Source organism: Hyperoodon ampullatus (assembly GCF_949752795.1).
Source record: "Hyperoodon ampullatus genome assembly, chromosome: 2".
Classification (NCBI taxonomy): domain Eukaryota; kingdom Metazoa; phylum Chordata; class Mammalia; order Artiodactyla; family Ziphiidae; genus Hyperoodon; species Hyperoodon ampullatus.
The window spans coordinates 96,736,595-96,755,312 of NC_136915.1; the positions used below are offsets into that span (position 1 = coordinate 96,736,595).

Consider the following 18,718-nt stretch of genomic DNA (forward strand, 5'->3'; position numbering starts at 1 on the left):
GCGGCTGCAAGCTGCACACCGAAAGGGCGCCCACCGCTCAGGCGAGCTGCAGCACGACCGCTCCCCGTGGGTCCGCGCAGCGGCCGCCGCCGCGCTCCGGCCGGGGCTGCCGCGAGAGGAGGCGGCGGCGGCGGCACCGGCCCCGGCCGCGCCTCCACGCGCAGCTCGCAGCCGCGGCCATGGGGCTGGGCGGGCCCGCGGCTCGGCCGAGTTGAAGCGGCGGCGCCGGCCCGGGCGCCCGTTGGGGCCGCCCCCGCACCCCGCTCGCCGGCGTCTGGCTCTCATGATGATGAAGAAGAAGAAGTTTAAGTTTAAGGTGGACTTCGAGCTCGAGGAGCTCTCCTCGGTGCCCGTCGTCAACGGGGTCCTCTTCTGCAAGATGCGGCTGCTGGACGGCGGCAGCTTCACCGCCGAGTCCCCCAGGTAACGCGCCGGCCGCTGCTCACGAGCAGCTGAGCCCTCGCCTGCCCCGCAGGGGCTTGTTGGATGGGCAGCATCTCTTTCCGTGGCCCATTTGCTCCAGGAGGGCGGCCAGCCTCGTGAGCTCTTCTTTCTCTAGGGACCCGTCTGAGATCGGTCAGGAGTGTATCGATCTGCGCCAAGTGCTTCGCAAATGGGTTCTCGGCTGGAGTAAGCCACCTGTGCTCGTGATTCCAGATGGTTCCTGGTATCTGCCCTTCCCTCCTAAATTCTCTTGGAATGGGAGCGATGGTCAGAAGGGAGAGGATGCTTCTGGTTTCTCTTTAGACCTTTCCATATTTGTGAGATGCAAAGTGGAACTTGAGCTGTTGTTAAAACAAAAATAACCCAAACTGCTCGAGTTCCAAGAGCGCCCGCTCTAAACCGAAGCCTGTGCTTTTAGCGTTTCTTCTTCTCCGTGTTGGTTACTGGAGGGCGCTGGAGTCCAGGATGAGGCCGGGGTAGGCCTGGTCAGGCTTGAGTCAAGTGTTCCCTGGCACAGACAGGACAACAGTTTGTGCCTCATCTCAGAGCTGCGTGTCCAGTTATGCGCTAACACGCACTGAATTGCCCGTTTTGAGGTGACCACTAGTGGCTCTCAGTGGGGAGGAACTAGAACCAGAAGGAGAGCCCAGGCCCTGCTCTCATTTTGAAATGAGCCCCTGGGCTCTCTCAGGGAGTGTCGTTGGCAGGTTTCAGAATGAAGTCAGGACTGGTAGTGTTCCTTGAGTCATTTCAGGGGTATTTGTAGGTTGACAGATCTCTCCTAGGGTAAATGTTCCTTAAGAAAAGAGAAAATATGTGGAATTTTAAAAAATGAACTTTTAAGTTCCTGAGATCAAGGAATAAGGCTCATAGTTAATGCTTATTTTGCTTAGATGTGCTGTTCATGGACTTCATTTTTACCCTAAAAAATATTCTGCTTTCCTTTTATCTGTCATCCCTATTAATAATGTAAAGGAAATAATGTCCATGGGTTGTGGAATTGGGACCAGAAAATTGTCCGCAGTGGCAATATTGAAGCCTATGAAAACCAAAAAAATGTAAGTGTCTAGTTGGCCAAAGCAAAGGACGTATGAAGCAATACTGATTCTCAGAATTAAAAAAAAAAAAAAAAGATCAGCTGAAGATAGTTTTTTAGATTAGGCTATGATGACACATCTACACAATCATTTTTAACACATTGGTAAGAGAACACTGTAACTCAGAATGGTTGAGCAAATATTGTACCAGCTCTTAAGGTGCTGAATGAAGTCCAAAGCCAATTCTTGAATGTTGTGTAGGTGCAAATGACAGTCTTACCCTGTTCTGTGGCAAAGTCCCACCCACCACTCTGGCAGTTAGACCAGCTCTCCTGGGCCAGTGGTGACACCTGGTGGTCAGGGTACTTCCCTGCTCCCTCCTTTCTCCCTCAGATTATTGGTTTGGCTTGCTTATAAATCAGTTATTCTGGTGTTGCAGACAGTCATTTATTCAGCAAATAGGTATAGGCTAAACCTTTTAAATATCATATTTAATTCTCACAGTAAGCCTATGAGGTAGGGATCCCCATTTTGTAGATGAATAAACTGAGATTCAGCATAACTAACTTTCCTAAGGTCCCCACATCTGGTAGGTGAAATGCCAAAATTCTAATACAAGTCTCTCTAATTTCAAGCAGATTGATGCCATGTAAAGGAGAAAATTGTGTGTTGTGCTGAAGAGGGAGCTTCCCAATGGTTTTAACAAGCAAGGGGTGTAATTTGATTTGGAATTTGCAAGATTGGAAAGGAAAAAGCAGAGTATCCTGTGTTAAATTTACCCCTTTTTCTTCCAACTAAAATGTGACTTTAATCAAAGTCAGTTAGGTTAAGAGTAGTGCTCTGTATAACCAACCAAACAACACCCATAGTTTGGAGGGAAGTGATTCATAAGAAGGAGCATGTTCCTTATTAGGTACAGGTAGTTGGTGTAAAGCTAAGACCAAGATGTTGGAATGAGGTGGGTCTGAACCTAAATCCTAGCTCCACCATGGCAAACCTGGGTTGGTTACTTAGCCTCTCCAAGCTTCCATCTATAAAACAGAAACCATCACTGGCTTATGGGGGTGTTGTGAGGATTTAGTAAGACGATGCACCTAAAACAGCTACCACAGTGCTCTGGCACCAACTGACATTTAAAAAGAAGACAAGGAGCTTGTCTGAAAGGGTTTGTTTCCTTTACATGTTATACTTAATTTTTTTCAATTTTTTTCTCCTGGCAACTATGAAAGTATTGATTTCAAAAAGATACCTCATTTTAGAAGAAAAAAGAAAGAAAACCAGAAATACCTAAGGATGTGAATTATTTAAAAATTGCATAACTTAAGGCAGAAATGTAGAGAACAAACGTATGGACACCAAGGGGGGAAAGGGGAGGTGGGATGAATTGGGAGATTGGGATTGACATATATACACTAGTATGTATAAAATAGATAACTAATGAGAACCAGCTGTATAACACAGGGAACTCTACTTAGTGCTCTGTGGTGACCTAAATTGGAAGGAAATCCAAAACTGAGGCGATATATGTATACATATAGCTGATTCACTTCGCTGTACAGCAGAAACTAACACAACTTTGGTAAAGAGACTATTCTGGGATTTCCCCAGTGGTGCAGTGGGTAAGAATCCACCTGCCATTGCAGGGGACACGGGTTCGATCCCTGGTCCGGGAATATCCCACATGCCGCGGAGCAGCTAGCCCGTGGGCCACAACTACTGAGCCTGCACTCTAGAGCCCGCGAGCCACAACTACTGAGCCTGCATACCGCAACTACTGAAGCCCACACGCCTAGAGCCCGTGCTCCGCAACAAGAGAAGCCACCACAATGAGAAGCCCGTGAACCGCAACGAAGAGTAGCCCCCACTCGCTGCAACTAGAGAAAGCCCGTGTGCAGCAACGATGACCCAACACAGCCAAAAATAAATAAAATTAAATCTTTAAAAAAGTAAAAAAATAAAGCAACTATACCCCAATAAAAAAAATTTTTTTTAAAGGCATTGACGTTTTAAGTGTTTTTTAAAAAAATTGATACAACTTTTCGTTCTTGGGTACCAGTCTAGGCAGTGCATCTTTAAATAAATGCTAGATTTTAATTTTTAAAAGAATCACCTGTACCTCTCATAGATCAAATATAGTTAACACTTAAAATTTCTCCCATAAAAATATGCAATGAACTACACAGAAAAGGGTTAACTTAGCAGGCCCAAGACTGCTTCCCTGAGAAAGACCTGTTTACAGTGTTTTTGCTGGCATCTGGGAGCCTGAATGTTCAGCAGTTGCCTACAGTGAATCAAACTTTAGAGTGGCTCATTGTGCCTAGACTACAGTGTGATTTGTGCTGAATACTTTCTGGGAGTCTGGAATTTTGGCCTGTTCTAGGCAGAGGGTGCCTACGTGACCAGCCCGGAGGTGCCTATATGGGGGGAGGGTACCCTTAGGTACTGCATCTCTAATGAGTTTCCTTGGTAGACACATGTGTTGTCACAGTTTGATGTTGGAGAAATTGTGTTCTGGATGACTCCACTGAGAAAGAACTCTTGGAAGCTTGCTCTTGGTTTCTGAGGACTTTGTTCTGTGTCCCTTTCTCCTTTTCTGATTCTGCCTTGTATCATTTTGCTATAGTACATGTATGATACATCTTAGACATGGGTAGGACTATATGCTGAGTCCTGTGAGTCCTCCTAATGGATCACTGAACCTGGGGGTGGTTGTGGGGACCCCTGATGCATGAACCTACGTAAAAGAATAATTCATTTTGTTAAAGAAAAGCCTTGGAGGTACATAGCAAATTATAAATATATTTAAATATATTTTGTTTTGTGCAAAAACTAAAGATGAAGATCATTCATTGTTTACCAAATATTGAGCATTTACCAAGTTTCTAGCTGCCTGTCAAGGGCAACAAATATAAGTACAACAAATATAAAGGCCTATAAGGCAATTACCTCTACTTAATGAAATTAGATCATACATGGATAATTGCTTGGTGATAGGAGACAGTATAATCAGTGGGTCACACAATATGTGAGTGTTGTTGAAATTCTGAAGGTAAAGAGTTTGTTTACAGCTGTAGAGGTTACTGAAAACCACATCAGCTTTTCAGTTGTGCATGCTGGAAGGATGAAGTGGCGTTGACAAGGAAGTGTGGGTGGGAGGACTGATTGAGCAAGCTGGCAATAGGAGTTGGTGATAGATCAGCCTGACTGCTGAGAGAGTTCACATTAAACTTCTAGCAGAAGATAGAGAGACATTGAATGCAATTATAAAGAATTTACTTTCCACTGCTTATAGGATAAAAGTCAATCTAACTACTCCAATAAAGATGTTAAAAAAAAAGTCAATCTAAGATTCTTGAGCTAGGTTGTAATGTAATTAAAGTGGTGTTTAAGCCGGCTGGTGGGCTGATGCTCTTTGGATTCAAATGGGGATAGATTAGAAATGAGGAGACAAATTAGGAGTCTATTAAAATAACCCAGGCAGAAGTGAATAAGAACCTGAACTTGGAGGCTTCTCATGGAAGTAAGTGATGAAATGAAAATGCTATGACAGATGCCTTGATGACATGACAGAGTAAAGAAGCCAGGAAGAATCTTTGTTTTGTTTTGCAAGGGGAATATACATATCGTTGGGGAGATAAGAGGAGGTCAGTTATATGTCTAACATACTACATTTAGTGACAGGCTGATAAGCAGTTGGAGACATATTTACTGTGGATTTCTTAGCTCTGGTCTATTGTAAGTAAGCCTGCTGACTGGATTTTTCATCTAAAATTTCCTTACACCGTTTTGCCCTTTTAAAGATTATTAATGAAAATTAATCTTAGAAGGATCCAGTTTCTCCTGGGAAGGTGTATCCAGTGAAGATGTTAAAAAAAAAAATAAAGACTTAAAAGGTACTTATTTGTGTACCGTATGCTAACACATATATATGGAATCTAAAAAAAAAATGGTTCTTAAGAACTTAGGGGCAGGACAGGAATAAAGACGCAGACGTAGAGAATGGATTTGAGGACACGGGGAGGGGGAAGTGTAAGCTGGGACGAAGGGAGAGAGTGGCATTGACATATATACACTACCAAATGTAAAATAGATAGCTAGTGGGAAGCAACCGAATAGCACAGGGAGACCAGCTTGGTGCTTTGTGACCACCTAGAGGGATGGGATAGGGCAGGTGGGAGGGAGACACATGAGGGAGGGGATATGGGAATATATGTCTACATATAGCTGATTCACTTTGTTATACAGCAGAAACTAACACAACGATGTAAAGCAATTATACTTCAATAAAGATGTTAAAAAAAGGTATTTATATGTAATAAATGTTATTAAAAAGGTCAGATTTTTACATACAATAGTTAAAACACTCAGAAAATACATTGTACGATTATAATAATCTAATAAACTGAAGCCAAATTATTGCCTAATAAAATATTTTTGAAGACCTTTCAAAAAGACAGAATGTTACATTAAAATCTTTTCAGAGCACTCTTCCTTTGTAAAAGCATTCAAATCACTTTAGAGGTTTACTAAGACTATCGGAACAAGTTTAATAATTTCGGGTCTGCTTTAATAAAGAAATATAATGAGAAAATTTTCCTGTATTTTTTTAGGATTTCCAAGTTTGCTTTATTTTTTTCATCTTTTTTTGTGCTCATAGCTAAATACTTTTCTAAGTTTCACATGAGCTTGGGGCAGAAAACCACATGTGAATTCAGGGAGTATCTGGGAAGCTTATGAGCATATCTGTGTTGGATCTTTTACTTTGTAAACAAGTTGAAGGCATTTTTTTCTCTTTGGCCAGAGTATCTTCATGTTTTCAAGATTTTAGTTCACTGCACACTGTGTACTTCTTTTTAGTAACTTTTTTCCTTACTGCAAAAATAACATATTTATGTGGAAAACTTACAAAATAGAAAAGCAAAAAGAACAGAAATTGCATATAAATGAACCAGCTAGAGATAATCACTTATTATTTTGATGTATAACCTTGGAGGCTTTATTGATCCGTACACACACATATATATACACAAACACCCTCCACACACACTTATCACATACCTTTTTTTAAAAAACCAAAGTGGGATCATACTATACTTATTTTTTTTCATTTAATGTATCTTCCCATATCATTAAGTATTCAATTACAGACTTATTTTTAATAGATGCGTACCATTCCATTGTATAGATTTCCATGGTTTGCTGAACAAAGCCCCTTTTGAAATAGTCTTTCTTCTTTGCTTTCTTTTATATTAACATTTTTATAAACACTAAATTGAGCATCCTTAAAGATGTGCACATCATTGTTATTTTTTTAGAATTCACACTTAGAAATGGAATTATTGAGTCAAAGGGCAGTTTTAAGGCTTTTGATATATGTATATTATTAACTTGCCCTTTGATACATTAAATTGATTTTTTTAAGATGAAAACATTACTAATAAGTAGCAAATACAAAAAATAATGCTATTTGACCATATGGCACAAAATTATTTATACCCTGACCAGAAATGAGGTCATCTATTCACATTATTATAATAGCTATGAAAATGGTAGCTAACACTTAATTGAGCTAGTACTTTTTAAAAAGTAGATAGCACTTTGCCCATGTGTCAGGAACTTTTCTAAGCCTTTACAGCCTCAGAATAATCCTAGGAGGAAGGTATTATTATTATTACATTATCACTATTATTACTACTGCTATTACTCTCATTTTATACCTGAGGAAACAGAAGCCCAAAGAGGTGCTGAAAGTTAACACAGCTAGTAAGTGGCAGGGCAGGGAGGCAGTCTGGCTCCAGGGTATGCTCTTAATCACAAAACTCTGTTGCCGCTCAAATTTTGTTACATGTTTTCTCATTCTTATGTTTTAACAAAACAGTAGTTAAATATATATAGTATGGCTTCTTCTGAATGCTAGTCTCAGAAAACTGGTTCCAGTGTGTGACACCACTAAACAAGTCATTAGACCTGGACCCTTTAGATTTGCCCAAAGTTATTGTATATGAAAGATGAGAAACATAGTACTCATGCACGTACTGTTTTTTTCAAGGTGTGACTTTCCAGTTGTAAGTCCTCAAAATTGTTTCATTACTGGATTGTTGTACCTTGTAAAACTGTTATTAATGCCATTTTCCACTAGTAAGTTAATAGTCACTATTGTATGTCTAAGCCTTGTACACTAGGCAGTTTATAAATATTTATTGAAAGAATGCAGATATTTGGAGAAAGGATCTGTTGTAGCTTTGCTAAGAATGACAAATACACAGAGATTCCCAAATTAAACACATGGGGAAGTCATATGGGGAAGTATATGCTGTTCTATGTACACAGCTTATAAAGAATTAATGTTCAATTTGGGGTGTCAGCCTTTGAGGGATATTATCAAGTAGAGATCCAGGGAACTGTATTAAGATTCTGAGGAATCCCGAATTGTGTTCGTAACAGGAGACGGGGGTGAGTCTCAAGGGAAGATGATGGTGTTCGAATACTAAAAATTGAGCATGTATACATGTATATTTTACATTCCTAATTTTATGTATTACAAAATCCTTTTTATAGATGTGTTACCTCTTGTTGGGTTAGGATATAGATCAAGTTCTGTAACACATATATTTGAAAAATAACAAGTGGCTTAAACTAGGTAGAAATTTATTTCTCTCACATATAAAGCCCAAGCTGATGTGGTGGCTCTGACCCCTCAGGTTATCAGGGGCCCTGACTCTTTATCTGGTTGCTCTATTATGCCCAACCAGATATTTTTCTCATCCCCAGGGACTAAGTTGGCTCACCCCACATCTGAATTCCAGCCACTGGGAAGGAGGGAAGGGGAAGGGGAGGCCCTTTTTGCTCACAGCCTGTTGACCAGAACTTGAGCACTAGGACACATCCAGCCCCAAGGAAGGATGAGAAATGTTGTCTTTGCTGGGTGTCCATGTGCCCAGCAAAAGAGTCAATTACGATAAAGAGAAGGGGAAGACGGTTATCAGAGGACAGTTAGCCTCTGCCACTCCTCTCTTTTAGAGAAGAGAAAGTTGATCTGCAGAAAAGCAACACAGTTTGTTCAAGATCACACGTCAATTAAATGAAAGATATTTGAAAGAATGTCCCATAAAGAGCGAATAGACTTATGCTGGGTACATCAGAGAAGCGAACAGGGCCAGTGGGGAAATGTTAAAGATGGCATGTTTCTATTCAATATAATAACAGAAAAGATAATCTGTAACATTTAAAAGAAGACAGTAGTTGGTGAATAGGCTACCTTGTCCATTTGTCAGGAATGTTATCCTTCATTAGAAGGATGGGTGACCTAGGTGATTCTTAAGGCCCTTGCTAACTCTAGGTTTTCTATGATTAAGCTTTCAATTTTATTTCCTAATACTGCTCTTTCTAAACCTCCCATTTTAGCCAAGACTGGTCAGTTTATATTAGCCAAATATGTGTACATTTCTGTCTCCTTGGTACTCTATTTCCACCTCTTCTTTACCATTCTTTTAGTTGATTGAAATTCCAAGCATTCTTCAAGATCTAGAGCAAATGTCTCATCAGCTTTATGCCCACATCTGTCCCAGCCTACAATCCACCCACTGCTTTCCTCCAACACTTACTTCATATACTATGTCCTTAATAAATATTCGTTGTTTGTTGAATGAACGAAATCTTTTTTCATCGCCCTACTATGATTTCACCTCTTATTCAATTCCTGTACTTCTTGTTTCTACCATTCATTTCACCCAAATTTGTTCTTTTAATTACCTATAAAAATTTTCCATGCAGTGTAAAATTTACAGTAGTAGAAATAAATACAAGAAAATGTAGGAAGAACTGTTTAGCTGTTTTTTTTTAATTTTTTTTGGAAGGGGTGGGTCAGGGGAAGTGTCATGGAAGATAATTTTTTAGCAAGGTTTCGAAAAAAGTCTAGCTGGAGAAGGAGATGGAACAGTAGAAGGAACAGTACACACAGCGGCAAGGAACAGCAGCATGGTGTGTGCTGGAAGTACCGTGAGTATAGTGGTGTATTACTGCTGCCACATAAAGAGCAGGAGAGAGTGGTCATTTCACGGGGTCTGGGCTTGCTTGGGTACTCAAGCATCTAGGGAACAAAGAGCAAAGGAGTGACTTATGCAAAGTTAGTAGGTTAGCTTAGGTAGGGCTGGAATTTAAGAGAATTCTCATCTGATGACCTTAGCTTTCTCAGTAGGAGCCAAAAAAGATGAAGTGAGGGATATGAGGATAATGATAAAAAATCAGAAAAGCTTCTGTAAGGAATGAGAGAAGCAGCTGACCAAAGACAAGGCCTAACTGAAATTTAGAACATGAATTTTAGTGATGGCAGCATGCATTTTCCTGCATCTTTCTCTAGAGAAAGTCTAGAGAGTAGGCAAGGTCCAGGGTATAGGTGTTACTGAAATGGTATGAGGATAGGCATAGGGCAAAGAACTCTGGGTCTAGGGTGTTAGGTTATTTGCACAGTGTTAAAATAGCCAGTATGATTGCAGGTGTTGGAGTGAAGAGAGAGAGAGAGAGAGAGAGAGAGAGGGAAAGGTACTTCTGTGTGACATTAATTAGGAGAAGAAGAGTGTGACATAGCCATATGTCATGTGCCTCAAGCTGAAAGTAAAAGAGGTAACAGCCTGTAAGTGGCACTGAGGAGTTAGGAAAATGCTATCGCTGCCTCCTGTGGAAGATGGGAGTGGAGAACACTACCCCCTATAGAGCTTCAACACAAGTAGTGTGCTCACGAGCTAGCCAGGTTTCACTTAGGCAGTGAGTAGACTGTTAGGTGAGGAGGTTGAGAATGTAGAGTTTGTTCAACCCTGGAACCAGGGTTTCAAGTGGTGTGGTAGAATGAGTTGGGAAAGAGAGCAGCAACAGAAGAATGAATCAGGGTGAGGAAGAAAAGAACTGTAGGAAAGAGCAGTCTGGAGATTCAGGGAGAATAGGTGACCAGGACTTGCGCTATAGTCTTTTCCTGTGGATTACAGGGATGAAAAGTATACATACAACTGAATGGCCTTAAGATTTCTAATACGGATATAAAACAAGTTAGTGTCATATCTAAGGCCCAGGTAATACAAAACAGGTTCTCCAGCTGCTACTTCTAGGAGAGCAAGAATGAGATCATGTTAAGTCGTGCCTTTCACTTTCTAGGAGTCCTTGCCTCCTTTTATTGGCTGTGTCTCTTTCTGTCTCACACCCTCCACCTACAAATTTAATCTTCATCCTCACTAATCTTTTCACACTCATTTTGGAGAACAAAATATTTCTCTTTCTGTTCAGTGCCAACCCATTTCCCTATCTTTGATCCCATATCCACCTAACTTCCCTTTCTCTCTCTGTACAGTTCTGATCCAAACTTTATGAAAGAATGATCTGCATTTGCTGTCTCTTAAACATTCCTCCTCTCCCCTCAGATTCATACTCTGACCTCCACCCCACCACTCAGCGGAAACTGTCCTTGCTCATATCATCAGCCATTCTAATAGCTAGTCATTATTTTCTCATTTGTGCCTTTGTGCTCTATTCAGAATTCTGTGATCATTACCTGTTTCTTGAAACTTGCCTATCTTGGCTTCCAAGAACTTTTTTCTCCACTTTACCCTCCCACTTCTCTGATTCCTTCACTGAATTCTCTGAGGGCACTTCTACCCACCCTCTCTCCCTTTTTTTTTTTTAATAAACTTTACTTTTAGAGCAGTATTAGGTTAGCAGCAAAATTGAATGAAAGCACAGAGAGTTCCCATGTACCCCTGCCTGCGTGAGTGTACGCACACACACACACAGAGCCTCCCCTGCTATTAACATCCCACACCAGAGTGGTACATTTGCTACAATTGATGAACCTACATTGACACATCATCATCACCCAAAGTCTGTGGTTTGCATTAGGGTTCACTCTTGGTGTTATATATCCTATAGGCTGTGACAAATGTATAATGACGTGTACCCACCATTATAGTGTCATACAGAATAGTTTCGGTGCCATAAAAATCTTCTGGGTGAAACTTATTCACCCCTCCCTCCCCCTAACCCCAGGCAACTACTGTTCTTTTTACTGTCTCCATAGTTTTGCCTTTTCTACAATGTCATATAGTTGGAATCATACAGTAGGTAGCCATATTCAGTAGATAGTCTTCTTTCACTTAGTAATATACATTTAGATTTCTCCCATGTCTTCATGGCTTGATAGCTCATTTCTTTTTCACACTGAATAATATTCTGTTATCTGGATGTACCATACTTTATCCATTCACCTACCATTCACTGTGTGATTCCACTTATATGTGCTACCTAGAGTGGTCAGATTCACAGAGATAGAAAGTAAAATGATGGTTGCCAGGGGCTGAGGGGAGGGAGCATTGGGGAGTTGTTGTTCAGTGGGTACAGAGTTTCAGTTTTACAATAGAAAGGGGTTCTTGGAGATTTGGTGAACAACAGTATGAATGTACTTGAAGCTGTTGAACTGTGCACTTGAAAATGGCTAAGATAGTAAATTTTGTTATATTTTTCCACAATTATTAAAAATGAATAAATATCTTACACTCTTCCCCCAATTTTTATTAGGCCAAGCCAATTATTTACATGTTAATATATTCAAGTAAAGTGAATTAGTATTAAAAAGAAAGTTTTCTCTCTCTTTTTTTAATTAATTTATTTTCTTTTTGGCTGCATTGGGTCTTTGTTGCCGTGCACAGGCTTTCCCTAGTTGCGGTGAGCGGGGGCTGCTCTTCATTGCAGTGTGAGGGCTTCTCATTGCCATGGCTTCTCTTGTTGCGGAGCATGGGCCCTAGGCACACAGGCTTCAGTAGTTGTGGTACTGGGGCTCAGTAGTTGTGGCTTGCAGGCTCTAGAGTGCAGGCTCAGTAGTTGTGGCGCACGGGCTTAGTTGCTCCGCAGCATGTGGGATCTTCCCAGACCAGGGCTCAAGTCCGTGTTCCCTGCATTGTCAGGCGGATTCTTAACCACTGTGCCACCAGGGAAGTCCTGAAAGTTTTCTTTTTTTTTAACTTCGTAATTTAGAGACATTTTGCCCTGAATTTTCTTCAAATTCAGGGCAAAATGAGCATTGATGAGTCTGTTCAGTCATTCTACCAACTAATATGATTTAACAAAATGTAGACATATTGGCTTATTTGGTAATTAATTTTTATTTAAGTTTTAAGAAAGTCCCTCTTTTTCCACCTACTTGTGTTTCTGCTTATTTAAGTCATTATTTTTGCTCATTATATGTCTTGAGATATATCTTATTTGTTGCTCATCAACAAATGTCAGCATTTATTGATAAAATTATCTCTAGTTTATCTTTTATTAAGTATAGTACCTTGAAGATAAGTTTGTTCTGTGAAAATAGTATGTATGATGCTTACTTACATCTTTTGCATGAGCTCTTTTCATCATCTCAAATGATATATTCTTCACAATAATCATTACTGTAAACATTGGTATAAAATATAATTTTTACCATTCAGGAGCCTGCACTTTATTGGGAGATACTGACATATATTGTTAAATGCAATATAGGGCAGAGTGACAAAGGCTATATATAGTAAGTGTACAAATAAAATTGTTAACGGCAGTTGAAAGGAGGAATGGAGCTATTAATTCTGAGAAAGTAGGGAAGACTCCTTAGAAGAGGCAGCATGCGAGCTGAGCTTTGAAAGATTAGTAGGATTTAACCAGTAGGGAGGAAATGGGATGAAAATGTCAGACATTTGACTCTGATAATGTTTTGACTTGTGTTTATTATCAAAAACTGTTTTTAAGAATGGTACATCAATATTGTATCTTCATCAGAAAGCATTTTCTAATGCAACGCTTTACAAAACAGACTGGCAATTCCTCAGATGTTAAACAGTTACCATATGATCTGGCAATTCCACTAATATACCCCAAAAGAAATGAAAACATATCAACACAAAAACTTGTTCAATTAACACTTGAACAACACAGGGGTAGGGGGTAGGAGCACTTGCCTGATGCACAGTGAGACCAAACAAACTGAGAAGTCAGACTTCAGAGCATTTGGAGCAGAGAAAGGTTTATTGCAGGACCATTTAAAGGCAGAATGAGGGAGGAGCATGGTTAGTTGTTGCAAACTTCTTGGTGAAGGAATCCTTTGTTCTTGCAGCTGTCCCGGTAGGTCAGGTCATGATTTTCCTGTAAACCTGCAACAAAACAAATATTATTCTCTGTTCTACAACTTTTTATCTCTGTATGAATGGACTCTTAAAGGTTAGAGCCCTGAGAATAGGCTATCCTGTATATTTCAGACTATAGGCAACATTCTTTTACAAATGGTTCAGAGCCAGCATAACTAAGCTCAAGCAACAGAGCACAAAGGTTAAAGCAAAAGGAATAAATCTAATGAGTCAGATTTGTTCTTCCCTATTACACGCTAACTCTCCATGCAGTCAAGTCCACTTATCTTAGTCGACCCTCCTTATCAGAAATTCTGTATCTGTGGTTCCACATTCGAGGATTCAACCAGCCATGGATTGTGTAGTACTGTAGTATTTACTATTGAAAAAAAATCCATGTATTAGTGGACCCATGTGGTTCAAAACCGTGTTGTTCAAACTGTACATGAATTTTCATAGCATTATTTATAATAACCAAAAATCCGAGACAACCCCATTGTCTGTCAGTTGAGGAATGGGTAAATAAAATGTGGAATATCCATACAGTGGAATATTTTGGCAATACAAAGAAAGAAAGTACTGATACATGCTACAACATGGATGAAACTTTAAAACTTCATGCTAAGTGAAAGAAGCCAGTCACAAAAGACCACATATTTTATGATTCCATTTATATGAAATGTCCAGAATAGGCAAAGTCTACAGAGACAGAAAATAGATTAGTGGTTGCCTAGGATTGGGAGGTTGGAGGGAAATGGGGAGTGACTACTCATGGTATGAGCTTTTTTTTGGAGGTGATGAAGATGTTCTAAAATTGATTGTGGTGGTGGTTTCACACTCCGTGAATATATTAAAAACCATTGAGTTGTAAATTTTAAATGGGTGAATTGTATAGTATGTGAATTATATTTCAATAAGGCTATCTAAAAAAGCATTTTCTGACAAAACTCCATTAAGCCAATCTAATTAACTCCTTGGATAATTTTCTGTACCAGTTTATTCTTTTATTTAACAAATATATGTTGTCTACTATGAGTCTACTATGTGCCAGGCACTGTTCCAGGCATTTGAACTATTTCTATTATTTTTCACTTCAGTCCTTTTTTTTTTTTTAATAAATTTATTTATTTAGGCTGTGTTGGGTCTTCGTTGCTGCACACGGGCTTTCTCTAGTTGCTGCAAGAGGGAGCTGCTCTTCGTTGTGGTGCGTGGGCTCATTGCAGTGGCTTCTCTTGTTGCGGAGCACAGGCTCTAGGCACGTGGGTTTCAGTATTTGTGGCTCGCGGGCTTCAGTAGTTGTGGCGCATAGGCTTAGTTGCTCCGCGGCATGTGGGTTCTTCCCGGACCAGGGCTTGAACCCGTGTCCCCTGCCTTGGCAGGTGGATTCTCAATCACTGTGCCACCAGGGAAGTCTCCACTTCAGTCTTTATCTTATGAAATTATTTTCCTTGGTGTTTATTCTCTTCTCTGTATATTTTAGAATGAACATGAGTTATAAAACAAGTGTAACATAATCTGTATAGTGGCTATTATTTTTATAAAGTCCAAAGTTTCAGGATCAGATTTTACATTATCTAAATTCTGTTAAGAATTCTTAATTTTTGAGACAATTTATAGTCAATAGCAGTCTTTATCGTGTGATATTTTAGCCAGTGAGTTGTTTTAGCTAATTTTATGTTTATTATTGCTACCATTAATATTCATTATGAGTTGGATAAAAGACTAGTAGAATTTTTCTTTCTTAGCTAATCCAACAGAAAATTTTGAGCATTGCCTCCCGCTCTGTATTATGGTTTAGGGATCAAAGATGTTCAGGGTCAATACGTCCTGCTTTGGGGTAGGAGAAAAACAGACCTGATAAACAGGACTACAGAACCATAAAAGTGGACGGTGTTGAGAACTTGGTGGCTAGGTGGTGGAACAGAACAGAGAATGTTCGGGGCCTATAGTTAAGGACAAGACTGCACTGGGGGGCCAGATTTTGGCAGGCCTTGGATGCCATTCGTAAAGACCAGGTTTTATTTTGTAGGCAATATGACCTTGAATCCCTCTTATTTTCTGATTCTAAAATTAATTCAAGATCACTGTAGAACATTTGGAAAATACATAAAATTACAAAGAAGAAAATGTTACCTATCAGAGACAATTACTGCTGACGTTTTGAAATATTCCCTTCCAGTTTCTTCCAATCCATTTTTATCCTGCTTTTTTCTTTTACTGAACATTATAATATATGCATTTTCCATGTTATTAAACACTTCAGCATATTATTCTGATAATGCCATATGTAATATTCTTTCATGAATGTACTATAATTAAGTAATAATTCCTCTGTTTTAGATATTCCTATTTTTTCAATTTATTCCTTCTCTTGCCAATACTGAGCTCTTTCCTGTGAATATTTGAATGTGAGGTGCAAGCAAGGTCTGTGATGATGTGTGGTAGGCAGCTCAGAGTTTAAATCTTAAACTGAGCATGGTAGTCAGGATTTCATTCATACCTAGATCTTAAGATAATCCACATGGACAAGATAATTAAAGCCCAGGATAGCATATAGAAGAAAATGCAAGGGTCAGAGGATAGAACCTTGGTAGAAGAAGTCATAATTAAGAAAAATGAGACCAAAACATTGGAGAGAATTTGGCATCACAGAAGCTAAACAAGAAAAAAACTTGACGGAGGGTAGGGTGTTCAGCCCTGCCATAGAGTGGAGAGATGGAATGGTGTGAGAACTGCTCTCTTTATTTGACAATTGGCAAGTCTTTGGTGAACTTTTTTTTTTTAATTATTGAGGCAAAATTGACATACAACATTATATTAGTTTTAGATGTACAACATAATAATTCAATATCTTTATATGCTGTGAAATGATCACCACAATCAGTCTAGTTAACATCCATCACCATACATAGTAACAAAAAATTTTTTTTTCTTGGGATGAGAACTTTTAAGATCTGTTCTCTTAGTAGCTTTCAAATATGCAATACAGTATTATTAACTGTAGTCACCACGACCTCATGACATTTATTTTATAACTGGAAGTTTGTACCTTTTGACCCCCTTTACCCATTTCACCCACCCACATATCAGTGAGATCATGCACTATTTGTCCATATGTCTCTGACTTGTTTCACTTAGCATAATGCTCTTAAGGTCCATCCATGTTGTCAAAAATGGCAATATTCTTATTCATGACTGAATAATATTCCATTGTGTGTGTGTGTGTGTGTGTGTGTGTAGGTATCTCACACTTCCTTTGTCCAGTCATCCATCGATGGACACATAGGTTGCTTCCATATCTTGGCTATTGTAAATAATGCTGCAGTGAACATGGGGGTTGGGGGATGCAGATATCTTCTAGAGTTAGTGTTTCCTTTTCTTCCCCCTCCCCAGATAAACACCCAGAAATGGAATTGCTGAATCATATGGTAGTTCTGTTTTTGATTTTTTGAAGAACATCCTCACTATTTTCCATAGTGGCTCCACCAATTTACATTCTCACCAATAGTGCACAAGTGTTCTCCTTTTTCAACATCCTCACCAACACTTATTTCTTGTCTTTTTGATGATAGCCATTCTAACAGGTGTAAGGTGATACCTCATTGTGGATTTGATTTGCATTTCCCTGATGAATAGTGATGTTGAGCACCTTTTTGTGTACCTGTTGGCCATCTGTATGTCTTTGGAAAAATGTCCATTGAGATACTCTGCCCATTTTTTCATTGGATTGTTTGTTTTTTGCTATTGAGTTTTATGAATTCTTAATATATTTTAGATATCAACCTCTTATAAGATATATGATTTGTAAATATTTTCTCCCATTCAGTAGGTTGCTCTTTCATTTTGTTGATGGTTCCCTTTTATGTGCAGAAGCTTTTTAGTTTGATGTAGTCCCACTTGCTTATTTTTGCTTTTGTTGCCTTTGCTTTTGGTGTTAAATACAAAACATCAGGGGCAAGACCAATGACAAGGGGCTTACCACCTATGTTTTCCTCAGTAAGTTTTATGGATTCAGATCTTACATTCAGTTTAATTCAATCTGAGTTAATTTTTGTGTATGGTTTAAGATAGTGGTCCAGTTTCATTCTTTTGCATGTGACTGTCCAGTGATGAACTTGAGAGAGTAGTTTCATTGGAGTCATAGGAGTAGAAACCAGGTTCCAAGGGGTTAGGGAGTGAGCAGGTGGTAAAGCAGCAGAAGCATTGTGTGTAATTGTTCTTTTGCAAAGTTTGTTAATGAGGAGAAGGAGAAAAGGAGAATTAGTTTAAATGGGGAAATCAGGAACAAACAATTTTATTTTATGTTTTTATTTTTAGGATAGAGATTTGAACATGATTATAGGTTGGAGCAAAGGAATAGTGTAAGAGAAAACAGGGGTACAAATATTAAAAACAAACCCATGATTGAAAGTCTTTCTTTTGTCTTAAAGAAAAATATTTTGTTCTGTCCTGAAACCTGTTCACTGGTTTCAGAAGAAATTCTTAGGCTTTTCCTAATCAAATGCTATTTCCAAGCACTGTGGCTTAGAAACTAGCTTACACCCCAGACTTATTTTATCTTAATGAAATAATGAACTACCCATAGTACTGATTTTGGACTTTACCTGTTTGCTTCATTTCATCATAGTGAATCATCACTAACATAGCATTAGAGTGAACTCATTTAGTGACATTTTCTTTCTAGTTACAGTTTTATATATTTCCTTGTTCATAGACTGCAGCCGATAGCAATTTCTGGGAATTCTCTAGTGCTGGTGTTTAAACATAAAGTTATTAACATTTTATCTCCTATTGTTATCTTTTGAGGCCAATTCAGAGTCCCTTAAGGTTTTTTGGTTTGTTTGTTCTTTTTTTAGTGTTTCCTCTGGGTACCATCTGGACATGAAGGTCTCCCCATTTTGGTCATTCCTTATGGTTAAGGATTGACTTCCAGAAAGTTCAAATGAGTATCTTACTTGAACTGTCCTGTGGACATTACTATTTACTCTATGTACAAGGCAGAAAAAGTTTTAGAAATAAGAGCCCCAGGAAGGTAGTTAGAAAAGATTGTCCATTGTCCTTACAGAAGAAGGTTATTGTTTCCAAAATTGCTTGTAGGCTACA

The 18,718-nt window shown here is 39.1% G+C and overlaps 1 protein-coding gene across 2 annotated transcripts in view; it reads left to right on the forward strand.

Moving 5' to 3' along the window:
* Positions 1-283: 283 nt before the first annotated feature.
* Positions 284-18,718, forward strand: part of EEIG2 (EEIG family member 2) — a gene marked incomplete at both ends in the record, with an annotated part of 106,433 nt that continues 87,998 nt past the window's right edge. For both annotated transcript variants that reach the window (XM_079697788.1, XM_079697789.1), the window contains one exon: positions 284-423. In XM_079697788.1, the coding sequence (XP_079553914.1) occupies positions 284-423 (140 nt within the window). The remainder of the gene's footprint in view (positions 424-18,718) is intronic.